The 27,531-nt window shown below is 44.0% G+C and overlaps 2 protein-coding genes across 4 annotated transcripts in view; one reads left to right on the top strand and one right to left on the bottom strand.

The window, feature by feature from the left end:
* Positions 1-27: 27 nt before the first annotated feature.
* Positions 28-27,531, bottom strand: part of dmtn (dematin actin binding protein) — a 35,778-nt gene continuing 8,274 nt past the window's right edge. For 2 of the 3 annotated variants that reach the window (XM_066651265.1, XM_066651266.1), the window contains exons 2-12: positions 18,067-18,118; positions 17,761-17,823; positions 16,806-16,961; positions 15,066-15,110; positions 13,346-13,481; positions 12,585-12,629; positions 12,312-12,464; positions 11,473-11,582; positions 9,947-10,052; positions 9,193-9,251; positions 8,551-9,099 (exon numbers count right to left, since the gene is read on the bottom strand). In XM_066651265.1, coding sequence (XP_066507362.1) covers positions 8,917-9,099; positions 9,193-9,251; positions 9,947-10,052; positions 11,473-11,582; positions 12,312-12,464; positions 12,585-12,629; positions 13,346-13,481; positions 15,066-15,110; positions 16,806-16,961; positions 17,761-17,823; positions 18,067-18,075 — 1,065 coding nt within the window. In that variant the 5' untranslated portion in view covers positions 18,076-18,118 and the 3' untranslated portion in view covers positions 8,551-8,916. Of the gene's footprint in view, positions 3,278-4,488; positions 4,570-5,427; positions 5,494-7,826; positions 7,835-8,550; positions 9,100-9,192; positions 9,252-9,946; positions 10,053-11,472; positions 11,583-12,311; positions 12,465-12,584; positions 12,630-13,345; positions 13,482-15,065; positions 15,111-16,805; positions 16,962-17,760; positions 17,824-18,066; positions 18,119-27,531 lie in introns of those variants that run through there. The other variant, XM_066651267.1, reaches the window with a different exon arrangement.
* Positions 26,651-27,531, top strand: part of LOC136675131 (uncharacterized) — an 8,902-nt gene continuing 8,021 nt past the window's right edge. Inside the window, exon 1 of the mRNA XM_066651554.1 lies at positions 26,651-26,763. Within this exon, the coding sequence (XP_066507651.1) occupies positions 26,651-26,763 (113 nt within the window). The remainder of the gene's footprint in view (positions 26,764-27,531) is intronic.

Here is a 27,531-nt window from a genome sequence, read left to right as displayed (position 1 = left end):
TTCTGTTAGAAATGTGAAAGTCAGTCCTTATGGTGTGCGGTGTAATTCAGCAGTGGTATCAGATCGGTACAAACAGTTTATGTATGGTATCAGTATCAGACCTGAAAAGGTCAGCCCTGATCTAAACAGTGTGTAATTCACAAATACAGCTTTCGGGAGAACGACGCTGGACCTCGCCACTGTTCGTTTCAAAGATGAAAACACAAGAACGGACACAATGGCTTTATTTGTTCAAGTACACAACGTTTTTAAACAGAAAAGCATCCGTGAGAGAGGCGCGAGGCTGTGAACAGAAACGTGATCACTGTGGACTCAGCGTGCAGTGCAGGGATGGACACATCAACAGGATGAGGCCATGAGGCTGAACGTGGCTAAACAAATCAATGATCCCGATAAGGTCCACAAGCCGAGCTTAACCCCACGTCTGTCCTTTAGTCAAACCCTTTACAGTCGGCGTGAGGGTCATCACACGTCCCACAACACAATAATATCACAATATCTGAACCATAATAGAGCTCTGTTCTGATTGGTTAACCTTTGTTTTGAATGCTGTACGACACCTTGATGCAGTGAAAAGCCTTTTACATTTTTTATTGTCATTGTTAGTGTGTTATCACTGGGTAAATCTTCTCATTCTTTCTGTTTTAAACGTATTATTTCACGCCCAGTTTGAGACTTTTACAATGTTCTATATTTTGCCCAAATTACGCTTCCAAAAGTTAAAAAATCTCATATTTTATAATACAGTGTATTTTTGAGGAGATAATGTAGGTCTAAAAGGATAAATATCCTTAAATATTTAATGTATCGGCAACAATAATAAAATACTGTAGCATTTACCAGAGTTTCTCACACAGCTAAAAGTGGGAGGAGCCAATCAAAATGTCTCCCATCATGCCCCACAGTCCACCAGGGACCCACTGGTCAATATTTAATGGTCGTTGGCCAATTTTACTAAAGAGTCGGGAAGCCATTAAAGACCAACGGTGTCCTCCCCCGTCTCACAGTGCCGCGAGTGCTACACTGGTGTCTTTAAAGGGCCTCTCTGCTTCGATACTCCTCCCTCTCCACAGTATTGTGATATTATCGTGCATCGTTTTTCTCCCACCACCACTCTTTCAAACTCCCCACTTTCAGCTCCTTTCTCTTTCTGAGGGTGTGACTCAGGACGGTGGGCTGTAAATGTGAACCACGACTGCAGTCTGAGCGGAGCAGGCTGGCGTATGGAGCGTGTGTGAGTATGTGATTAAGCTGTTATAATAATAATAGTAATGATAATAATGATAGTTATTGTAGGATATGTTCCAGTAGATAATTTCTACAGAGCAACAGGACGACAGAGAGGTTTTCTTTCCTCGAACAAAACCCAAAACCCACTGCAGGAGCTGCTTTCATTACAGTAGCTTACACTGTGCTAGATAATATCCATGCAATGTTCATGAATAAATAAAAACCCCGAGCGTGAGGACGACGTCCAGCGCTAAACGGCTATCAGACAAATAAATAAACAATACACTGACGCAGCGACGCGGCTGATTCTTGGAGACAATAAATAAGAGTATGACGACAGCACAGAAAGGTGTCACAATTAAGACCTTGAGTAAATATATATATTATATATACGCCTATATTACAAAATTAACTGGGCACTTTGAGAGTTGGACGAATAGAAAAAGGTCTAAGGCGATATTCAGGCTTTTAGAAGTAGAGTTTTATATTGTCGTTTGTGTCCTTCTATTATTTTACTTGTAGTATATTTACTTTATGGACGTAAGCTTGACGCTGAGCTGTTTCACAGGAAATCTAAGCCTCGGTTTTGTACACAGTCTCCATCTCCAGAGACAGGGCTCCTCAACATTCACCTTCCTTCAGAGCTCAGTCTCAGAGGGGGTTTAACACCAGTGTTTCCAGCTTTAGTCCTGAACTCTGACAGAGCTGCACAGGGCTAGGGTTCTCTGCTCCTGTTTTCTCCTGGATGGGCTCCTCTTTCCTCACACAGTCCAAACACACACACACACACACACACACTGTTAGGTGGAGTGACTGTGTGACACTGTCCACAGGTGTGTGTGAGTGACTGGGTGAGTGTGTGAGTGACTGGGTGAGTGTGTGTGTGAATGACTGGGTGAGTGTGTGTGTGAATGACTGGGTGAGTGTGTGTGTGAATGACTGGGTGAGTGTGTGTGTGAATAACTGGGTGAGTGTGTGTGTGAATAACTGGGTGAGTGTGTGTGTGAATAACTGGGTGAGTGTGTGTGTGAATAACTGGGTGAGTGTGTGTGTGAGTGACTGGGTGAGTGTGTGTGTGAGTGACTGGGTCAGTGTGTGAATGACTGGGTGAGTGTATGTGTGAGTGACTGGGTGAGTGTGTGAGTGAGTGACTGGGTCAGTGTGTGAATGACTGGGTGAGTGAGTGTGTGAGTGACTGGGTGTTATCCTGCACTGCTCCAGTGATTCTGTGTAGGATCTGGACACAACAAAACCCTGATCAGGATGAGAAGATGCTTAAAGAAGATGAATGAATGAATGAATGAATGAACTAAGTATCAGAGTAGGGCTTAATTCAGGAAGGTTGATCAGAATCTGAATGTAGCTCAAGAACAACTCAAACTGATCCCAGCCTGAGCCCCGCAGGGAAATGTGCTGAAGTGAGTTAAGGAGTGGACACAAAGCCAAGCAGCACCTGACATCGGGCTGTGGAGCAGTGGAACGGTGTCCTTCAGAGTGAAGGAGCTATGTCCAGTACCTCTGGGAGGAGTCTCGTGTCTTAAAGCTGTCAAATGCTCACAGCCGTGTCTTGGGCTTCAGGTCTGGAGCTGGGAAACACTGTGTAAAGAGAAAAGACTGAACTGAACTCTGTAGGAGGTCAATATAATGTTCAGGAGAACGACAGTGACTTTAGACGCCTATGGTTTTTATTCTGCAGCTGATAAAAGATGGATATGGAGCACAGAAGGACGGTAAGCTTCTGTATTACCACAAACAGAGACAGACGCAGGCTCTGACACGGGCTCCAGCGGAACGCTGGTCGTACTCTGATGATGATGTCTGATTTACGGAGCTGTGTTAGTAGCAGGTTAACGTTTGATGTGAGGGTGCGGTGAGTTTGCTGTGTCTCTCGCGCCGGTACAGAGGAGAGTCCGTATTAAAGGTGAAGTTTGTGTTAGAAAAGAGAGACTTTCTTCTTCAGCTCGTTCCGTTTCCACAGGGAGAGCCGATCGAAGTCTGTGATGGGCATCCCGAACAAACCCTCAAACTCCTCTGGAGACAGGTGCCTCTGTGAGACGGAGAGACACAGACAAATCACAGTCAGTCTCTACACAGATGAACACATTAGTGAATTCTCAACAGCAGGAGGGTAGGCTTTAAAGAAACACTAAGTCATTTTAATTCATTCATTCATTGTCTCTAACCCTACCCGGAATCACTGGCACAAGGTGGGAACACACTCCACAACCTCCAGGACCCTGGAGCTGTGACAGAGACACCACCTGCTGCTCCACTGTGACGCTTTACTAATTAATATTTCTATTTAAAAATGTTCTCTCTGTGTCTGTGTGGGTTTCCTCCGGGTGACTGTCTATGAGGAGTGTGGTGTGTTCTCTCTGTGTCTGTGTGGGTTTCCTCCGGATGACTGTCTGTGAGGAATGTGGTGTGTTCTCTCTGTGTCTGCGTGGGTTTCTTCCGGGTGCTCCGGTTTCCTCCCACGCTCCAAAAACACACATTGGTAGGTGAATTAGAAACTCAAAAGTGTCCGTAGGTGTGAGTGTATGAGTGAATGTGTGTGTCTGTGTTGCCCTGTGAAGGACTGGCGCCCTCTCCAGGGTGTATTCCCGCCTTGCGCCCAATGATTCCAGGTAGACTTTGGACCCACCGCGACCCTGAACTGGATAAGGGTTACAGACAATGAATGAATGAATGAAAGAATCATATTTTTATACGTTATTTTAATTAAAATTACAGCTTTAAAAATTATTCTGATACTTCACTGACCTGTCTCTACTGCTCTGGGCTCAGCACTACAGAAACTGCACTATGTATTTTTGGATGAGGGTAAGAAAACCACTCCTTCTCAAACATGAATTACTCTAGGGGGAGCCCCAGCGGCAAAAAACACAAATCTTACGTAGTGTTCCTTTAAGTGTAGGAGCAGATAAAGGTTTGTGTTGAAAATAAAGAAAGGGCTGGGTATAATTCAACAGACGTTAAAGTAGGTTTGTGTTAAACACCATTTTCTTTATTCAAAACCAGTGAACATGATTTAAGGCATGTTTAATACCCAGTTATTTCATTAACGAATATGTAAACACATGCTAACCATTAGCATTAGCATGCTACAAACACAAGCACATACTAATTTACTAATAAACTCCTAGGTAAGTGTGGCAGTACTTACCCTGAGATTACTGATCAATAATTAATACTTAAAAATACATTTCTGAACACACATTGGAGAGTAATATTAATAAAACAGTGAACTGCTGTTACCTCTAGTCTGGTCCTGTCCACTCCTGGAGGAAGCTTACAGCGCCCTCTGTGGGTCACAATCAGCATTTCATATGGATAAATCTACAAGAGAAGGCAGTGGTGATATTAGTGCACTTCTGTTTGGGGCAGATTACATTACTGAACTCTTTCTACAGGGTTTTAACTGAGAATGTTTACACCCACTAGAACAGGAAGTGCTATACCGCTATTAAAGACACAGACACTGAGATAAATCAGCTATCAACACAAACTTTCATTTCACACGTTCAAAATGAAGGAAATTCAATGTTTAAAGGTGCATCAGTGTATTTTAAATAAACCACACTGTGTCTCCAAAACATGATAAAACCACGTTAACACTGGAGGCTCTTTTACAAGATGGAGGGGATCATTACTGAAACTTAAAGAAACTATGTTTTCATGAGCGAGATTTTTGACGTGGCTCAAAAAAGTAGGGAAAACTAATTTGGTTGTTATTGTAGTTCACAGCTTTAGCCACCAGAGGTCTCTCTAATCCTCAGTCTTGACTAATGCACCTTTAATGCACCTGGGGGCTACACAGAGTACACTTTATTTATTTAATAGTTTAGAAGCTCCTCACTATACAGTGTTTATAATCAGTCCTTCAGTGTTTCTACACAAAGGAGGAAATGAGAATAATATTTGTATTTCTTTAAATAGATTTGAACTGAATTGAGCTTCAACATCTTTATCACTGCAGTGAATAGTAATGGCCTCCTCCAAAGTTTTCACACACACACACACACATCATTCCTGGACCATGGTGTGTTGAGAGTGGCATGAAATGCGGTGCTGATGAAGCGTGATGTGGTGTGGAGTGAGTGAGGGTTTGAGAAACAGGAGAAACTTTGGAGGAGGGGTTTCTTTCTGACGTTCTAAACATTAAAGACTCGGACACGGATGAGCTCTCTGCCTCACCTTCTGCTCCAGAATGCTGGGCAGTGAGTTCCCTCGGTCCATTCGCCCTCTCTGAGCTTCTCCGTTCTGCACGTGGCCGAGAACGGAGCCCAAACACACACACACACACACACACACACACAGAAGAGCAGCATGAGCACACACACGCACTCAGAAATCTCCCAGCCATCCACACTGTCCGGCTTCAGGGTTAAAGCCTTCGTCATGAGGGAGACCTCACACAATAATGAAACTCTCAGCCTCATTATTCACACCGCAGACTTTGCAAATAGAGCATGACCTGAGAAAACAGAGACTCTAATCCACCCTTTTGAACTCTATACCTCTCTGTACTTTAACCCAGGGGTTCTTAACCTTTTCCACAGTGTAACCCCTTTTGGAGCGACATACAGCCCCTAACTCTCTTAATAAGACGCTAAAGAGTGAACTGTGTAGCTCTTCAGGAGCTGACCACATCACACGGGTTTTATTGGGGGCTGTGACACAGAAAATCACTTGGAAAACTGAAAAGAAGACCCTCATTCAAAAACATCCCCCACAGGGGTCAGCCAGAGTGATTCTGAGGAGACAGACTCCTCCCATAACGTCCAGTGCAGCCAATCAGACAGAAGTTCTCGGTTTAGGAACCGCCCACTGACCCCTCCCATATTATCCAGCAGAGCCAATCAGACACAAGCTCCCGATTTAGGAATCACCCACTGACTCCTCCCATAACTTCCAGCAGAGCCAATCAGACACAAGCTCCCAATTTAGGAACCACCCACTGATGACTCCTCCCATAACTTCCAGCAGAGCCAATCAGACACAAGCTCCCGATTTAGGAATCACCCACTGACTCCTCCCATAACTTCCAGCAGAACCAATCAGACACAAGCTCCCGATTTAGGAACCGTCCACTGATGACTCCTCCCATAACTTCCAGCAGAGCCAATCACACACAAGCTCCTGATTTAGGAAACACCCACTGACTCCTCCCATAACTTCCAGCAGAGCCAATCAGACACAAGCTCCCAATTTAGGAACCACCCACTGACCCCTCCCATAACTTCCAGCAGAGCCAATCAGACACAAGCTCCCAATTTAGGAACCACCCACTGATGACTCCTTCCATAACTTCCAGCAGAGCCAATCAGACACAAGCTCCCAATTTAGGAACTGCCCACTGACTCCTCCCATAACTTCCAGCAGAGCCAATCAGACACAAGTTTAAGAACACCCACTGTCTCCTCCCATAACTTCCAGCAGAGCCAGTCAGACACAAGCTCCCGATTTAGGAACCGTCCACTGATGACTCCTCCCATAACTTCCAGCAGAGCCAATCACACACAAGCTCCTGATTTAGGAAACACCCACTGACTCCTCCCATAACTTCCAGCAGAGCCAATCAGACACAAGCTCCCGATTTAAGAACCACCCACTGACTCCTCCCATAACTTCCAGCAGAGCCAATCAGACACAAGCTCCCAATTTAGGAACCGCCCACTGACTCCTCCCATAACTTCCAGCAGAGCCAATCAGACACAAGTTTAAGAACACCCACTATCTCCTCCCATAATGTTATATGGTTTCTAAACTATAACCGATACAGATTGATCCACACAAACCCTTCTGTGTTAATGAAGTACAGCAGGAACCAGCAGCGCCCCCTAAGTTTAGTTCCACTGTGAGTTCTGTCTCCCCCTGCTGGAGACACAGGTGGAGACGGTGGGTTTAGTGAGGGATGGTGATTGATTAAAGGGTCTGCACTAAACGCATGTGTCCTGTCGTCAGACTACACCCCATCTGCCCTGCTTCCCAGGGGGCTGCACATCTGTTTACAAAGGTTTGTTTTTGTGGAACCAGACTCGAGAACCCCCAGGGACCACGTTGACCACAAAGGGGTTGCAGCTCCCAGGTTAAGAACCCCTGCTTTAATCCAGATTTCCTCTGAGGTTCCTCTGACTCTTTCACTGTTGGTGTCCTTTGGAAAAACACAAGCCTCTGTGAATATCATTTGATAAAATTAAGATCCAAGAGGCTTGGTCTGAAAGTGTCCTCTTTTCGTCTGATCTTGCTCCTGATAAATTTAGAAACTAAACCCCACAGGGAAGATATTAATGTATTAATGTTAATGAATACTACACCGTATATTAATATATAATCATATCACACATATATTATCTAATATTTATCATAAAACGCTGAGATATTCTGTGGATTCTGTCCAGACGTCACTCTCTAATTGCAAGGATCGATCGTCAGATGAACGGAGCAGAATGAAAAGGGTGTGGAGGTGAATCTCTGAGGCAGGTCAGTGTTCATTAGTAGCAGGGAGGAGGTAAAATAATAAACCATGGAAAATGATTTGCTGACTCATTAGTCTTAAGGGTTAGTAGCCTTTAATGCAGAGGCAAGCTTACCTGCAGCCCTGGAGAACACAAACAAGACAAAGAAACACAGAGTTACTAATCAACAGTCCAACAGGACGGGAGAGAGGGAGGGGGCAGAGAACAGAGCGACTGAACATCAGTGAATGAGCAGTTTATCATCTATCAACTATTCATTTTGTTTATTTACTTTAACTGAAACACTATGTAACACACCCTCGGGTTCAGTCCCTACACAGTTTTAAAACACCCTTCTACCCCATGTCCAGATGATATTGTTGGTGTGGTGGATTAACCTCACACAGCTACAGCCCTTTTACAGGCCACTTTATTGGAAACCTCTCACTTAATAGTAAAAACGTACGGTGCTTTTCCACTGCATGATACCTGCCTCGCCTCGACTCTTTTATTTCCACCAGGTGAATCAGGTCCTGGTTCTGGAAGCGGGTTCTTGTTTAGTGGCTGTTCTCTCGTGGTTCAGAGCGAATCGAGTAGGGACTAAACCGTGGCGTGTAAACCTTGCAGAGCGCTGATCTTCCAGAGAGAGTCGTCACTCTACGCCACGCAACGCAGACGACCAGCACCAACTCTCCATCTGTAAAATCTCCAGCTGCAGCAGAGATCACGTTTGTTTTTATCCGACTCACGACGGCAGCTCGTAAAATGACGCCGTGGTCTTTTGAAGAGGTTCAAACGCTCCTCGGATCGGTGGTCGACGAAAGAATCCAGCGAGAGCTGGACGCTGCAACAAGGAAGGAACAAACTCTACTGATCTGTCTGAACTGATGACGGAGCTGTGTTCAGTCCCAAACAACAACAACAACACGCCAATACACCATGAGTAAACGCCGCTTAACGTTACCGCCGCCGTTGTTGTGGTTTCCAAACCCCACTGTTCCCCTTAGAGACGGGGTTAGAGACGACACTGATACATTTCAGGGGGGAGCTGTGGGAAACCAGCAAGGGACCAATCAGAGAGTAGAGTCCAGCTGAGTCGCTACCATGCAGTGGAAAGGCACCATTACAGACTGTAGCTCGGATGCACAGTTTTGTCTTTCCTCTTATCTGTCTGTTACTGACCACAGAGGGGTACACATCTGGATATTTTTGAGAGGATGTCCACTTAAGATTCTTTAGACACTCTGGACCACATTAGACACTGATCTGTTTCTGATAAAATGGCACAAGTAAGAAGGCAGGGGTTTGTAATAAAGGGGTAATGGTGTGTATGCTGTGGTTGGATCTGCTTGGAGGCACCTGTCCTGGTTCTGTCGCTGTCTGTGGAGGTGAAGTCAGCTGACTGCAGCTAAAGGAAGAAAGACAGAGGGTCTGTGAGTATTTTCAGAGAGAAGCAACGTAGGAAACTCAGAGACGGAGGGCGGAGAGAGAAGCTGTGTACCCGAGTGAGTCCGGAGCGGCTGCACGGAGGTAAAGAGGCAGATTTAGATGCTCCAGAACCTGTGGACAGAGTAAAGATCACAATTCCCATCAGCTGTATGACGTTACCTGTCTTATTACTCAACAGAACACACACACGTCTATGGAGTACCAGCTCTTTTTTAGCCCCAAAATAAGGTCCAGATTTATTCAGAATCTCTAGCAGCGGAGGCTACACTCGACAGCTATAAATCCGTAGACATCCAATATTTCAATATTCCAGCAGGTTTAATCTGAGAAGACTGAGAAGACTTTACACGAGGTGTCTAACCATTGCTGTGAGGATTTGATGATACTGAAGTCTTAAACCTGAGGTCAGATGCTGGATGACTAGCTTCATCACTCCAGAGAACACAGTGCCACTGCTCAAGGCCTTAGACTCTATCTAAAATATAGCACTGTGCTCGGAGACCTTCGGCTCATGTGCAGCTGCTTTAGAGTGCCCCATTTTATTTCATATCCTTCTATAGACATTAAACACACTGTGTGGTAGAGTCTAACCCATGTCCACAAAAGATTTATTACAGAGTAACTGCAGTCATTCTTTATTAGAGACAAACCGTGTGTGTACTTTAACATTTTAATTCATTTTAATTCAATTAACCACTAGGGGGCATTGGTCAGCTGCAGTGTTAAACAATGTGTGCTGTTATCAGTAAGGGGAAGACAAACAACGCACACACACACACACACACATACACACAAACATCACTCACTGGAGTGCATGTGTGTCCTGTCGGGTAGGGAGCGTGTTTTCCTCCGGATGTGGACAGACTTCTCTATTTCCTCCTTCAGGATCAGTTTCCCCAAGTTTGACTGGATCTTTAACACAAACCACACACTAAATCTGTGCATTTACTAAACAATTATAACACCTTTTATAAACATTATTCCAACAGCGAGTGAAATGAAAACTGAAAGCTGTGTTCACATTGTGGGAATCATGGCTTTTCCCCTGAAAAAATATTAATGAATTACTGAATGTAGTAAAAACTGATGAAGCGGTCTCCACTCAGATGTTTCTCACTGAGCTCACTGCTGCTCAACTGTAAAAAAACCCATTCCTTTAGAGTCATACTGAGCAAATATAAACAAATGTATCACAATTTCATATAAAAACTAACGGGTAAAGGACAGACAACACAGAGATAAATATTAGTCAAACATTTTTAGAAATGAAGCACCTCATGGAACGGGTCGGTCACTCACTCACTCACTCACTCACTCACTCACTCACTCACTCACCATTTCTCACATACACATATGAGTGAGTGATTATGTGTGAGTGAGTGAGTGATTATGTGTGAGTGAGTGAGTGATTGTGTGTATAAGTGAATGAGTGATTATGTGTATGAGTGAGTGATTATGTGTGAGTGAGTGATTATGTGTGAGTGAGTGATTATGTGTGAGTGAGTGAGTGATTATGTGTGAGTGAGTGATTATATGTATGAGTGAGTGAGTGATTATGTGTATGAGTGAGTGATTATGTGTGTGAGTGAGTGATTATATGTATGAGTGAGTGAGTGATTATATGTATGAGTGAGTGAGTGATTATGTGTGTGAGTGAGTGATTATGTGTATAAGTGCATGAGTGATTATATTTATGAGTGAGTGAGTGAATGAGTGATTATATTTATGAGTGAGTGAGTGAATGAGTGATTAAATTTATGAATGAGTGATTATATTTATGAGTGAGTGAGTGATTATATGTATGAGTGAGCGAGTGATTATGTGTATAAGTGAGTGAGTGAGTGAATTACAGTCCCATGAGGTGCTTTGCCACAAAACATCTCTTGATGCTGAGACACTGCCGATGTGAGATCTAGGATCTTTTCCTTTAGGAGATTAATTTAAAAGGGAAATCAAAGAAAGTGCCATTTTTACTTTTTGTTCTGCACATGTTTGAAATGAGTCGTACTGAGTGTGTAAAAGCTTTAGGGACAGACCAATATATGAAACAAAAATAAACCATTTTTGCCCAATCAGATTGCAGGGGTGGAACTGAGTGAAGAATAAATAATACACATTTTTATTTTTACAGAAGAGACAGACCAGACCTGATTAGAGCCACGCCCCCACCCTGAGAAGGACGTCTGGACAATAACAGAGCGCATTAATCTGAGGTCTGAGGAAGAACACAAAGTCCTCAGACACAGCGCTATTTATTTTAGATAAAAGCAGCTCTGACAGCGATGGTGTGTGTGTGTGTGTGTGTGTGTGTGTGTGTGTGTGTGTGTATTACTTTATTAAGCTCCTGCTCTTGTAGTCTCTTGGCATCCTCAGTCAGGTCCTCAAACTCATCGTCCTCTAAAGCTTTGCCCTGTTCCACCGCTTTCTTCCGCCATTCAATCTCTGCACACACACACACACACACACACACACACTATCAGCACAGGGATGATGGTGTGGGTTAAATGTTAGGTTTACACATAGGTTTTCAAAGTGCTTTTTTGAAATGTAATTGTAATTTAAATTTCAAACATTCATTCATTCATTCATTCATTCATTCATTCATTCAATTATTGTCTGTAACCCTTATCCAATTCAGGGCAGTGGTGGGTCTGGAGCCTACTTAGAATCACTGGGCACAAGGTAGGAACACACCCTGGAGGGGGTGCCAGTAAATTTCAAACATATTTTTCATTTTCTATAAAAATCTATAAAAAAAAAAAAAACCTATAAATCTTCTAAACCCACACAGACTTTTGGACACAGTATTGTCCCCAAGAACAGAACAAATCCATCACAGCTTTTTCCTGATGGAGCTCAGAACGAATGCAGCGTGCAATAAATTCCCCACACTTCTTCATTTTTAGGTTATTTTTTGTTGAATAAACACATGACACACAGTCACTATGAATGTGTGTATTTAAAACTCATTTGTACACCTGATACAGGTACGAGGACGTATTTCAGACTGTTAGCTCGCAGCACGTAGCATTACTGACACGGCACTGATATTCACTGGAGAAATGCAAAAACATAGCTGATTTTTTCCTACTAATTTCCGCCGTACAGAAATCCAGTCCTGTCCTTTTATGGCCATGACTCCCACTTTACAGAATGCTAATGCTAGCTTACCCACGCTAGCCAGAGAGGGTGGGCAGGGCCAGTATTCGGTCTCTATCTTCGATGGCAGGTTGGGGTCAGGAGGTTGAGCTGCTGGGAATTTGGAGGACAAGATAATGACATCTTCTTTGTGTTTATTATGGGATGCTGCCGCTGCTGCCGCATCTGGAGTAGCAGAAAAACACGGCCATTAGCCCTGCTCCTCTCGGCTGTCTTATCTAACCAACATCACATCATCATCATCATCAGCACATACAACACCACAAAGGAGATAAAGATGAATACCGTGCTTGTAAATGGGAGGCTTGCTGTAGATGTTGCTTCCATTATCTGAAATAAAACACAACAGGAACATCACATTTATTTTTATTTCCTGACATCACACCAGGAGGCAGTGTGTCTAACTACAGTGGTATTTATAAAAGTGACTTTTAATTCATGTAAAAAATATTCAGTACCTTTCTAGTCCCTAAACGAACAAGTTTACACTCCACTGGAGTCAGGTTTATTACAGCGTCTGTGATTCAGACCACTAGGTGTCAGTATAACGGCTGTGTGTGTGTGTGTTTGTGTGTGTGTGTGTGTGTGTGTGTGTGTGTGTGTGGAGAGGTAAATGTCAAGGGCTTCTGAAATAGCGGGGCGTGTACAGGGCTTGAAGAATGCTGAGTGGGCGGGGATTTTTCTCCAGCAGCCAATGGCTGACTAGATCCCACCCTCCCATCGAACTGAAAGCAAGATGCAGAACTCAGTGAGGTTTTGGAACTGAAAGTGAGACTGAGGGAACAGCAACTGACAAGAAGCGCAATGAAAAGCGCAAATAGAAAATAAACAACTAAATACGGAAATGATCTTTTTTTAAAACTATTTCTAAAACTCAAAATTTTAATAACAGTCATCTCTTTTCAGAACTCGGTTCTGGATTCTGCTGTTTGGTTCTCAAAACCTTCGCCCCTATTTTCATGCCACAGATATATTTAAGTTAATTTTTTTAACCTTGGCTCCACCACCTTCCAAATGATAATGCATCCCACATGTAGAGGAGGTACCTGGTCTGTGGAAGTGGTGTATGGGTCCTGATTTGGAGGACGTGCTGGTTTTGCGCAGCTGAACTGTAGAACCCATGGCAGAACCTCCGGGAGAACTCTGCTCTGACCATGCCTTCTGCTCTTTGGAGGCAAAGATCTGACCACAACGACAGAGAAAGACCAAAACTAATGAAATCACACACCATTTTACATCAAAAAGTTTGTGGAATAATCTCATTTACGCAGTTTATTTGATCGGACAAGAGATGTCCACCTCAGTGGCACTGTGAGGCTAATGAGGCTAATGAGGCTAATGTAGCTAATGTGGCTGATGAGGCTAACAAACTTACACCCCACACCCCCACAGTTAGAACACTGCTCACGTCTAAATCATCATCTCAAACCTTGCTCAAATGTGGTGTCTGACACTGTATGACAGGGTTATCTACAAAAATGCAGTTCACATGGCTGCTAATGCTTTTTAAAATCTGTGATTAGCTTTAAAATTAGCATTTTCTGTCCATGTTTTTAGATAACAATGTGTGTCAGAAACCACATAAATATATCTGTTATTTTTAAACGAATGTTAAAATTAGATGCTTTCTCTTTACTTTCACTTCGACAACATGACGCAGCGTCTCGTTGGTGTGGATGAGTAAGATTGTTAATTCATGCTAACATTACTCAGCAGACTGAGGGAGCGCCGGCTGTGGATTTATGGCTCAGTGTAAACAGCTCCAACTGGCAGCGGAGGTTAAAAAGCTTTTTCTGAATTGAATACTGAGCGGCTGTGATTTTATTTCTGTCTGAAATCCACGCAGAATGAATCCAGGATGAGTATCGGGCAAACAGTATTCAATTCAGACAAAGCTTTTCACCCTTTCTAGAGTAAAAATGCTACACATTCTAAAACCACCTGGAACCACCTTCATTTAGTGAAGTCAAGTGTTTTTATTGTCACTTCAACCACATACAGGGGTTGGACAGTGAAAGTGAAACATCTGTCATTGTAGTGTGGAAGGTTTCATGGCTAAATTGGAGCAGCCTGGTGGACAATCTTCATTAACTCCACACTGCACCAGTAAGACCATGTGCATCCAATGGTTCAAACACTGTGTCCTGAAGGCGGTGCCGTGTCTCAGGACGATAATGCACCAATACACACAGCGAGACTGGTGAAAGACTGGTTTGATGAACATGAAAGTGAAGTTGAACATCTCCCATGGCCTGCACAGTCACCAGATCTAAATATTATTGAGCCACTTTGGGGTGTTTTGGAGGAGCGAGTCAGGAAACGTTTTCCTCCACCAGCATCACGTAGAGACCTGGCCACTATCCTGCAAGAAGAATGGCTTCAAATCCCTCTGACCACTGTGCAGGACTTGTGTATGTCATTCCCAAGACCAACTGACGCTGTATCGGCCGCAAAAGGAGGCCCTACACCACACTAATACATTACTGTGGTCTAAAACCAGGTGTTTCACTTTCGTTGTCTAACCCCTGTAGAGTGGTGTACAGTACACAGTGAAACAATGTTCCTCCAGGACCAAGGCGCTACGTGGAACAACACCCTCCAGGATACAACATAAAGTGCATGTGCAATAACACATGAAGAACTGAACGTCCAAGCCACACACCATTTAGAAACAACTAGTCATAATTACACGAGAATACTGTTACAGGAACGCAGTAGAACCACGAATAATCTGTAATTAACTCAGATCACACACAGCTATCTCACCTCGGGGGAAGGAGGGGGTGAGATAGAGTGAGGAGACATTGATCTCTGGAGGAGGAAGAGAGAAAGAGAGAGAGAACAATATCAGGAATAGTTTATTTCACAGTATTAATTATGTTCTGTTTGTTGTTCCCTAAAACAATGTGAAACACAGTTTGCGTCTTTAAGAAAAGCTCAAATAGATATGTTTTTAATTGTTGGGAATATGTCGGAGGAACAAATCTGTGAACTAGGTTTGAACATATTTCAATAAACACAATCTAAACTAATATTAATGTTTGCAACAAACGTTCAGTTTAAAGAAAGGGATTTCTGTCAAAACGTATTATTTAACTGAGACAATCCTCACAGTTTAAAAACCACTGCAGCTGTCCAATCAAATCATTCCATTTGTGTATTATTCTGAGGGGTCTTTCACCCCTCAGAGTGAGTGAGTGACCCTCATCCTGGGCTCCACCTGCCCCTAAATGATGCTCCGTATGTTACACTGCTATAAAAGACGTGATATCTGAGATCTGAATTTAGTGCACTCTGTACACTCAGAAACAGGGCTGGACGATACGGCCAAAATTTATATCACGATATATTTTATAATTTTGCTCGATACGATATAATTCCGATATCGATACGAACAACATAAAATCCATTGAAAAACTCCTAAAAACAACCAAGAAACATGACGTCACCCTCGACTTTGTCAATATTAATATTTTCAAACTAAATCTGAAAGGAGGTTGTGGGTTTGATTCCCGCTCCGGGTGACTGTTTGTGAGGAGTGTGGTGTGTTCTCCCTGTGTCTGCGTGGGTTTCCTCCGGGTGACTGTCTGTGAGGAGTGTGGTGTGTTCTCCCTGTGTCTGCGTGGGTTTCCTCCGGGTGACTGTCTGTGAGGAGTGTGGTGTGTTCTCCCTGTGTCTACGTGGGTTTCCTCCGGATGACTGTCTGTGAGGAGTGTGGTGTGTTCTCCCTGTGTCTGTGTGGGTTTCCTCTGGGTGACTGTCTGTGAGGAGTGTGGTGTGTTCTCCCTGTGTCTGTGTGGGTTTCCTCTGGGTGACTGTCTGTGAGGAGTGTGGTGTGTTCTCCCTGTGTCTGCGTGGGTTTCCTCCCACGGTCCAAAAACACACGTTGGTAGGATTGGTAACTCCAAAGTGTCCGTAGGTGTGAGTGTGTGAGTGAATGTGTGTGTGTGTCTGTGTTGCCCTGTGAAGGACTGGTGCCCCCTCCAGGGTGTATTCCTGCCTTGCGCCCAATGATTCCAGCTAGGCTCTGGACCCACCGCGACCCTGAATTGGATAAGCGGTTACAGATAATGAATGAATGAATGAATGTTTAATGCAAATTGTGGGTTGTTAACAGCACAGGGAGGGGTTTAAAAGTCCAAATACTCGTTAAATACATAAAAATATATCTTTTCTTTACTTCACGGACATTCGTTTTTTCCGTGGGAGGTCATGGAACGCATCCTCCACGAAAAACGAGGGATCACTGTACACTGATCTTTAATTATTGTCCAGCCCTAAATAGAAACAGGTCTTTTTAAAAATAAAAACCGTACACTACGAAGCATCAGTGTGCCATTGTCTGTAAAGACTGGGGAGTCATTGCTTAATTACGCTGTTAGAAACATAATGGATTGAGGTTAAATGTAATCTACACTCAGTATGGACAGGTTCGAGGGTTCACATCTGTTTTCCCTGCTCTGGGTTTGTTGTAGACAGCTGTGAGACTTTCTGCTGAGCACTGACCTCTCTGCTGCGAGACATCACCACTCGATCTAGAGCTGAAATATTGAAATGTGGTTCGTACACCATCAGGTCGGGACGCTCCACCTCCAGGATGGCTTTGTCTTTAGGAATCGCTGCCAGATCCTTATACCCAATCACCTGATTATCCATTCGGGCCTGAGGAGGAACAGCAATCAATAGCCTTCAGCTGCTAAAAAGCTGACAGTGAACTGCTCAAAGAATAAATCAGCAAAGACTGTAAAACACACACACACACACACACACACACACACACAGTATATATACATACAAATCCTACACCAATCAACCGTAACATGTCCACCTCCTTGTTTCGGCACTCACTCTCCGTCCTTTCACCTCCACTGTCCACACAGCAGTACTACTACAGTCAGGAGGTTTTTCAGGAGTTCTACAGAGTGTAGTCCATCTGTTGCTCTGCATACTTTGTTACTCCCACTTCTCCCTGTTCTTTAGTGGTCAGGACCCCCACAGCGCAGGTCTGATTTGGGTGGTGGATTATTCTCTGCACTAGTTAGTGTGTGTTCTGCTGGTGTAGAGTGGATCAGACACAGCAGTGCTGCTGGAGTTTTTAAACCCCTCAGTGTCTGGACCAAGAACAGTCCACCGACCAAAAACATCCAGCCGACAGCGTCCTGTGTCACTGATGAAGGACTAGAGGACGAGCGACACACACTGTGCAGCGACAGATGAGCTACTGTCTCTGACTCTACATCTACAAGGTGGACCAACGAGGGAGGAGTGTCTCACAGAGTGGACAGAGAGTGGACACAGGGTTTAAAAACTCCAGCAGCACTGCTGTGTCTGATCCAAGCTGGAGCTGGTAAAATGAAAAATGTGATTAGAGACAAGGAGGCCATTTTGTTACGGCTGATTGGTTTATACCACACTCAACACAACCTTATATCTCCGTCTTTGACATTAGATGATGACCCACCACTATAGAAGTAGCCGGAGATCCAGGAGCACTAGGACCCCGTGACGACTGAGCCGTTCCTGTCTGTAGCAAAACACAGAACCATAACAGAACAATCACAGCAGAACCAGTCAAACACAGGGTGCAGGAGAAGTCATGTGAAGCACTAAGCACATGCACAAATGATTTTTATCCACAGTAAAATCCACAGACGTGAAGGTTACCAGCTCAGGGTCAGCACCTCTGTTGTTTATAAAAGAGAAACTGACAAATAACAGAGAAATAAATAAAAACATTGAGCTGAAAGACAAACAACAGCCTACGTACCTTCTGCATGACCAGCGTCTAATAGAGAACACTCTCTAAACTCCTCTGGGCTCTGAAAACAAACACGAAACACACATTCATTATTATTATTATTATTATTATCATTATTGATTAATTTATACCAGTTTACACCAAACACTTCAGAGAAACATCACCATATCAGACTGTTCCAACAACTAACCCCTCTAATTACCCCCCCCCCCCCCATGGTTTATTATTCACCACGGCACACGCGCGCGCGTTTAACAAACTCTTGCCTCAAGTGCACATTAAAGCCATAATTCAGCAAAAAAACAAAAGTGTCTCTAAAACGAAGGACTGCGATTCAAATCACTTCAGTTCAGTTCAGATGCATTGGCTCTGTGTTTAATAACAGCTTTAAAGAGAAAGAACCACTGGGGGGACGTCCATTCGTCCAGAAGATGAACAGAGTGTGGGGGAGGGGAGATGACCTTCAGTCTCCTTCACTCTCTCTTTCATCTTCAACACACACTCACCCCAAACACAGTGTTTCAGTCAGTGCACTTTATTGGGGGCACGTGTGGGTTGAACAGGAGCTTGGGAGCCGTGGGTGAGTTGGTACGTGGGCCCAGGTGGGCTGCCTGTATTGAATAATGGTACCACAGTGTGTTGGGCCCTTTGTTTTACCCCCACTGGTCCTGTTACTGACCCTACAGGGCGTCTTTATGTGGGACTAGTGTTTAACACATGGACAATACTTGCTGGCACCCGTCTCTGCTGCCCATCTGGACCCTACACGGGTGTGTTGGCTGGGGTGTACTACTGGACTTGGACCGCTTCATCCACATTAGGGTTTGCAAGTTAAGGACACACCCTGGATAGAGCACCAGTCCTGAACTGTGTAATGTTTATGTAAATTCTTTACTATTAACTGGTGAACTGTGTGAAAGGCCACAAGTTCACGGACAGTGATTCTCACCGTGGTGTAGAGCAGAGAACACATGCACAACTCTTAACCATTCAAGCAAGAACAGCTCTTGATTAATAATGACACAGCCCCAGAGTCAAGGCTACGCCCGAAGAGGAAGATGGCCTTGAGAAATCATCCACCACTTTTACATTCACTAATTAGCCGTTACTCATTATTTCAGCTCAGCGATCGGATGTAGAAACCACTTTTTTTTAAATATTTTATGATCCGAGCACCGACACGCCACACACACACACACAAACACACACACACACACACTCTGAGCTGCGTCTGAGAGCCTCAAGGCGTCTGAACTCATTTCCTTCCAGATGAAGAAAGACAAAGATGCTTTATCTGCAGAAAACGGCAATTGGTTCCAAACTCAAGCTTCGTTAAGGAGGTTTTTATTGGGCTGCGCTGGTGGCTAATCGAATGGTTTGGGTTATTTATGCCTCGTGACGCTCCGTTTTCCACTGATAAACAGAGTCATTCATACTCCACATTTTCACAGCATGGGCACGTTCTCAAAACAAGCTGCGGCTAACAGGAGTCCGCGATGTACATTCTCTGAAACGCAAAACCATTTTACTGAGGTCAAGGTCGAGGTTTGGTTAAATTTTCCCTCACAAAACAATCCCCAGAAATCCCATGTTCATAAAGAAACATCACCCCTCGGTAGCGCTGGGCGATATGAGCGCAAATCAATATCACGATTCATTGTACGTTTTCTCACGATTACGGTTAATTAATGATTATTTGGTTTTTGTGTTTTTGACCCTCATCGTTCAGTGACTCCAACATGCTCCAGAATTAAAGCTGGGATATTTTTCTCTCTTTTTTCCGCTTGTTCCTCTCTTGTTTTTTGAGCATTGTTTATATTTGGTCTGTGATTGTGCTTTGGCTGCAACTGTTTTCTCTGGGTTTACATTTGACTTCTTTTTTTGTTCAGTGTCGTCTTAATTAAAGTCAAAGCAAATCACATCCAAACCACAGTCACTGCGTTTTTCTCTGGTACGAACTGCTCGAGTCGCTCAGTCAGCCTCGGCGTTTAGGTTCTCCTCCATGTTGGTAACATGTGGCAGAATCACTTGACTTCAGCATGGTAGTGTGATTTTAAAGAGACAGGTCATGGACACACATTGAGGACATAACAGAATAAAAAACCAAAAAAAAAAAAAACAGTTAAAAAATTGATATAATCCACATAGACAAGATTACGTGGGTTAGAAGCTGATTTCAATTAATTTTTGATTAACTGCCCAGCCCTACCAATCAGTGACCATAATAATATTGTGTCATAATCATTTTTTTAAACAAGAAAATGTTCCTCTATGTGCTTTACTCAAGGTTAAAAACCCAAAACAAGAATCTAAAATAGGTTTAGTGGCAGGAAGTTTGGAAATCAAATTTACTGTTTTCCACTGTCGCCAGATGTAGTTGAACAGCAGAGACAGGTCTGGAGTCTGGAGAATATTTATTTATTTATTTATTTATTTATTCATACATACATACATAGAACAAAAGGTTCCATGCTAATGATGCTAACAAACACTGCATCAGTATTCCTCCTACTGCCGTATATGGTGCAATTCCGCTCTCTCTCTTTGCCAATCGCATTGGGTAAAACAATAAAACGTAAGATCAAGCACTAGTAGGGCATTTAAACATCAGTCTTGCAAGAAATCACACATCTAAACAATATTTAAGTGTCTCCAACAGTGTTGTAATTCTTTGTGTGCAAAACTGCATGTGGAACACAACACATTTCCATTTCGCGACAGATATTTCCCTCAGTGTAAAAGTTAGCTTAGCGGTTAGCTTCCTTTTCTCTGAGGGGAAAATCTACTGCCATTTTAATCCTTACATGTAGAGTACGGATACCAACACAGGACAAACGTAATCTCATTGTGAACCTCTCAAAACCACTGAATGTGGTAGTAACTGTCTCATTTGACTGTCACAAGCAGGGGAGGTGGCCGAAGTTAGGGGGCGCCTATAATCTTAGCAGTACTGGCACCTACTCAAACAAAAACGTCTTTATATAAAAACATATATACTGTCAAAGTCAAACAGGTCTTGGACATTAATCTACACACATTTGACTCCTGAAAAATGTTGATTTGAGTGAGTAAAGTACTTCTATTTATTTACAGTTAGCTAAGATTTCCAATATTGTAATTAAAGTGGCCGGAAGTTGGGGTAATTACGCTAAGTCTATAGTCACCCAATAACCACAAATATTTTCTTTAAAAATGCATCAACAAAACATCTTTCCATCCACATCCAGGTCTTAATAAATGCCTCACAGAGGAGTGAATGTGTTTAAAGACACATTCTTGTCTTTAACTTTTTGTCTCACAGAGAACTGTAAAAGTGAATAAACACCCTGTGTTTAGCTGAATGCTAATAGCACGCTAATCCTTCATAGACAACAGCACATTCAATAAATTCACAAACTGCCTCAGGGCACTGCGGGTGACCTCTTCTTCTCCAACATATTCAACAAACCAGGCTCAGAGCAGTAGAACTGATCTAGTATCAGTTTTAGTGACAATCATCATCATAAGTACAGAGGATTCTGATCTGAGGTCAGTCCTGTAATTTACGACAGCTGTGTGAGTTGCAGTGCGCCACTCTCTGACCTGGTCACCTCACAGTGAGTCACACTGCGTCCTAAACACATCCACTCATCTGTGAGGCTTTAATAAAGACCTGGCTATTTGGGTGACTATTGACTTTCAGTGTTTGTTAGCAACATTAGCCGTTAGCATCTTTTGCTCTGAATTAAAGAAGCAGACTGCTGACTCCAATAATGTCTTGGCTGATCAATTGTGTCTGGGGTCAGTGGAAGTGTTAAAATGCTTAAAATGTTTTCCTCAAATATCCTCAGACCTTTACTGGAGAAGAGTAAATTTCTATCAAAATAATGTATTTAATAATGAGTTGAATATAAAGTTTGAGATTAGGGACAATGCTAACACTGTGGCACAGCACACAACACAGTGGAAAGCTTGGGTTATTATTTACTGTGGTCATTTGTGTTGTAGTAATGAATTCATTCATTTATTTTGTATTTCTACTGTGTATTGTTTATAGCCAGCTCCAGTTTCATCAAAACATGTTCACAGAACAGGCCACGTGATGTTTCAGACAGCAGCATGGGTCATTCATCACATTATATCTTGCAATCTCTGTATAAATAAATGTAAATCAATGCCCGTCTGTGCTGTGTTCCTCATAAACTCCTTCAACATCTCCTTTCTAATCCCACTCCAGTCAGAGAGGTGTGTCCCTGGTTAAATTATATACCTCTCAGGGTTAAAGAGCTGGACGTTAATCTGGGGTCAGGTTCACTGAGGCGTGAAAGGCACAGAGCACAATGCTAACGTGAGCTAACCACAAGCCATTTACGTGATTAATCACCAACAACGAACACCACATGGTGCTGCGCTACTGCTGAGGACCCATCTGCATCAAACTCAACTCAATTCAGCTGTAATTTAGGAAACCCCACTCAAATGGGCGCACTGGGACCGGGGGAGGGAACACGTTAAATCTTTATTACTCACTATACTATACACTCGACTTGTTCTTCCACAGTGAGACTGTCACAGGCCCAGTTCCCCACCACACTCAGAACACAGACAGAATCTCGAATTTCCCAGGTCTGAGAACATGTTCCTTATCTAATTACATAGATTTTATTTTTAATTTCATACTGTTTTAAATATTCACTACTGCTTCTAATATTATTCTCTATGTTTCTGCTCATATTTAATTTAATAATTTCTTAACTTCTCATTATATATATAATTTATTATTTAATTATATGGTGGAGCAGCAGGTAGGTGTCGCAGTCACACAGCTCCAGGGACCTGGAGGCTGTGGGTTCAAATCCCGCTCCGGGTGACTGTCTGTGAGGAGTGTGGTGTGTTCTCTCTGTGTCTGCGTGGGTTTCCTCCGGGTGACTGTCTGTGAGGAGTGTGGTGTGTTCTCTCTGTGTCTGTGTGGGTTTCCTCCGGGTGACTGTCTGTGAGGAGTGTGGTGTGTTCTCTCTGTGTCTGTGTGGGTTTCCTCCAGGGTGACTGTCTGTGAGGAGTGTGGTGTGTTCTCTCTGTGTCTGTGTGGGTTTCCTCCGGGTGACTGTCTGTGAGGAGTGTGGTGTGTTCTCTCTGTGTCTGTGTGGGTTTCCTCCGGGTGACTGTCTGTGAGGAGTGTGGTGTGTTCTCCCTGTATCTGCGTGGGTTTCCTCCGGGTGACTGTCTGTGAGGAGTGTGGTGTGTTCTCTCTGTGTCTGTGTGGGTTTCCTCCGGGTGACTGTCTGTGAGGAGTGTGGTGTGTCCTCCCTGTGTCTGTGTGGGTTTTCTCCGGGTGTCTGTCTGTGAGGAGTGTGGTGTGTTCTCCCTGTGTCTGTGTGGGTTTTCTCCGGGTGACTGTCTGTGAGGAGTGTGGTGTGTTCTCTCTGTGTCTGCGTGGGTTTCCTCCGGGTGACTGTCTGTGAGGAGTGTGGTGTGTTCTCTCTGTGTCTGCGTGGGTTTCCTCTCGTTGACTGTCTGTGAGGAGTGTGGTGTGTTCTCCCTGTGTCTGTGTGGGTTTCCTCCGGGTGACTGTCTGTGAGGAGTGTGGTGTGTTCTCTCTGTGTCTGCGTGGGTTTCCTCTCGTTGACTGTCTGTGAGGAGTGTGGTGTGTTCTCCCTGTGTCTGTGTGGGTTTCCTCCGGGTGACTGTCTGTGAGGAGTGTGGTGTGTTCTCTCTGTGTCTGTGTGGGTTTCCTCCGGGTGACTGTCTGTGAGGAGTGTGGTGTGTTCTCCCTGTGTCTGTGTGGGTTTCCTCCGGGTGACTGTCTGTGAGGAGTGTGGTGTGTTCTCTCTGTGTCTGTGTGGGTTTCCTCCGGGTGACTGTCTGTGAGGAGTGTGGTGTGTTCTCTCTGTGTCTGTGTGGGTTTCCTCCGGGTGACTGTCTGTGAGGAGTGTGGTGTGTTCTCTCTGTGTCTGCGTGGGTTTCCTCTCGTTGACTGTCTGTGAGGAGTGTGGTGTGTTCTCCCTGTGTCTGCGTGGGTTTCCTCCGGGTGACTGTCTGTGAGGAGTTTGGTGTGTTCTCTCTGTGTCTGCGTGGGTTTCCTCCGGGTGACTGTCTGTGAGGAGTGTGGTGTGTTCTCTCTGTGTCTGTGTGGGTTTCCTCCGGGTGACTGTCTGTGAGGAGTGTGGTGTGTTCTCCCTGTGTCTGTGTGGGTTTTCTCCGGGTGACTGTCTGTGAGGAGTGTGGTGTGTTCTCCCTGTGTCTGTGTGGGTTTCCTCCGGGTGACTGTCTGTGAGGAGTTTGGTGTGTTCTCTCTGTGTCTGCGTGGGTTTCCTCCGGGTGACTGTCTGTGAGGAGTGTGGTGTGTTCTCTCTGTGTCTGCGTGGGTTTCCTCCGGGTGACTGTCTGTGAGGAGTGTGGTGTGTTCTCTCTGTGTCTGTGTGGGTTTCCTCCGGGTGACTGTCTGTGAGGAGTGTGGTGTGTTCTCTCTGTGTCTGCGTGGGTTTCCTCCGGGTGACTGTCTGTGAGGAGTGTGGTGTGTTCTCTCTGTGTCTGCGTGGGTTTCCTCCGGGTGCTCCGGTTTCCTCCCACGCTCCAAAAACACACGTTGGAAGGTGGATTGGAGACTCAAAAGTGTTTGTAGGTGTAAGTGTGTGAGTGAATGTGTGTGTATGTGTCACCCTGTGAAGGACTGATGCCCCCTCCAGGGTGTGTCACCGGACCCACCACCGCCCTGAACTGGATAAAGTTTACAGACAATGAATTAATGAATGAATGAATAATTTGTATATACCCTAATTGTCTCCAATTCCACCCATCAGTGAGACTCCAGAGTGCCCCAGCCCTGAGAGTGTGGGCTGAACATATGCTTCCTCCAAAAGACGTGAGGCCAACAGCTTCTTTACGGACTGATGCTAACACAACACTGACCAACTCAACACTCTAGAGGAGAACACACACTGCCCAACTCTGTCACATCAGCCGACAGACGCCTGTGCAGTTTCTGTGCACGACACCTCATTACATCAGGATTCTGATGCCCACAAATATTTGGGGAAATATTTAATATAAACTTTTATAATCCTTATAACATTGTAGAAAATTCTGAAATTACGCACGGTGAATAACTCAACCATATATGACAAGCAAATCATCTGAATGCTGGAAATATGAGGCTAATGTAGCTAGCAAGTAAGAGAAGCTTATATTAGCATCATTTAAAAGGCATCAGTGACAGTCACTGACTGGACAAAACCTGTTTATCATTTTAGGGGACACTGTAAATAAGGCTTTAGCTCAGTTCTCGCTTTAAGACCATGATCTCCGGAGGTGTGAGAGTGTCAGGGATGAACATGTTCAGTGATACACATCACCTCAAAGAGCCTCAGAGAGAATTAAAGAATTAAAGTGTACAGTGTCCACCTGCGCCTGAGAGAGAGCTGAAAAAGAAACCGCTGCAGTAAAGACTCAGATGATCCACAAAGCTGACGCTCCTGAGCTGAACCGGGGAGTGACAGTAGATCATGACATTTTTTTTTAATTTTGGAGAATTTTCAATCCACGGTTGGTTGAATCTGTGGATGTGCAGCCTGAGGAGAGGGAGGGCCGTCTGTATCAGAATGCAGAGGAAACCCACACAGACACAGAGAGAACACATCACACTCCTCACAGACAGTCACCCGGAGGAAACCCACGCAGACACAGGGAGAACACACCACACTCCTCACAGACAGTCACCCGGAGGAAACCCACACAGACACAGAGAGAACACACCACACTCCTCACAGACAGTCACCCGGAGGAAACCCACGCAGACACAGAGAGAACACACCAAACTCCTCACAGACAGTCACCCGGAGGAAACCCACACAGACACAGGGAGAACACACCACACTCCTCACAGACAGTCACCCGGAGGAAACCCACGCAGACACAGGGAGAACACACCACACTCCTCACAGACAGTCACCCGGAGGAAACCCACACAGACACAGAGAGAACACACCACACTCCTCACAGACAGTCACCCGGAGGAAACCCACGCAGACACAGAGAGAACACACCAAACTCCTCACAGACAGTCACCCGGAGGAAACCCACGCAGACACAGGGAGAACACACCACACTCCTCACAGACAGTCACCCGGAGGAAACCCACACAGACACAGAGAGAACACACCACACTCCTCACAGACAGTCACCCGGAGGAAACCCACGCAGACACAGGGAGAACACACCACACTCCTCACAGACAGTCACCCGGAGGAAACCCACACAGACACAGAGAGAACACACCACACTCCTCACAGACAGTCACCCGGAGGAAACCCACACAGACACAGAGAGAACACACCACACTCCTCACAGACAGTCACCTGAAGCAGGACTCGAATCCACAACCTCCAGGACCCTGGAGCTGCTCATTCTAATTCACTGTAGCACTCAATTTGACTGAATTCATGTTTTCATGCTGCTGAGCTGTGGTGATATCAATCATGTAAACGCCAACATACTGTGATTATGGATTTAACAAACAATACACCGTGCAGCCTTTGGACACACACAGGAACCCAGAACACTGCTGATCTACATCCTCTCTCTGATTAAAATGGACTCATATTTCAGGCCTGTCCTAATGGATCCGGGACTAAAGGCCAGTCAGCAGAGCGGAGATATGATGTGCTTTAGAGAAGAAAGCTGCTGTCACACTGAGCCCTGTACTCGCCAGGCGTCTGCTGAAGTCGTGTGGTCAGTCTGCGCTGGGAGTACTGCCCGTGTGAGGGGTTCTGGGTCGGTTGGAAAACCGTGGCTATTGTGTCCTGTTGTTAAAATAAAAAAAAGTGAAAATGTCCAAAACCTGAAAAATGTTATTGTTTAAGACATTTAGGAGTCAAAATATAATTAATGCTACATGCTAACAAGCTAACACTGCTGCACACTGAACAACCACATGCTCACAGTGAGCTCTGTCCAAATAGGGGTAAACCGTATCTGTGTAAACATGTGTTTACTGTTTATAACTGTGTAAACGTGTTTATTTACTGTTTTTTTACTGTTTATAACTGTAAACATGTTTATTAACTGTTTATAAATGTGTAAACGTGTTTATTTACTGTTTATAACTGTGTAAACATGTTTATTTACTGTTTATAACTGTGTAAATATGTTTATTTACTGTTTATAACTGTGTAAACGTGTTTATTTACTGTTTATAACTGTGTAAATATGTGTATTTACTGTTTATAATTGTGTAAATATGTTTATTTACTGTTTATAACTGTGTAAACGTGTTTATTTACTGTTTATAACTGTGTAAATATGTGTATTTACTGTTTATAACTGTGTAAATATGTTTATTTACTGTTTATAACTGTGTAAACGTGTTTATTTACTGTTTATAACTGTGTAAATATGTGTATTTACTGTTTATAACTGTGTAAACGTGTTTATTTACTGTTTATAACTGTGTAAATATGTGTTTACTGTTAAGAATATGTTCCAAACTATAAACACATT

This window comes from Hoplias malabaricus, chromosome 18, assembly GCF_029633855.1.
Source record: "Hoplias malabaricus isolate fHopMal1 chromosome 18, fHopMal1.hap1, whole genome shotgun sequence".
NCBI lineage: Eukaryota > Metazoa > Chordata > Actinopteri > Characiformes > Erythrinidae > Hoplias > Hoplias malabaricus.
The sequence above is the reverse complement of the archived record's forward strand: the minus strand, read 5'-3'. Positions and strand labels throughout refer to the sequence as shown.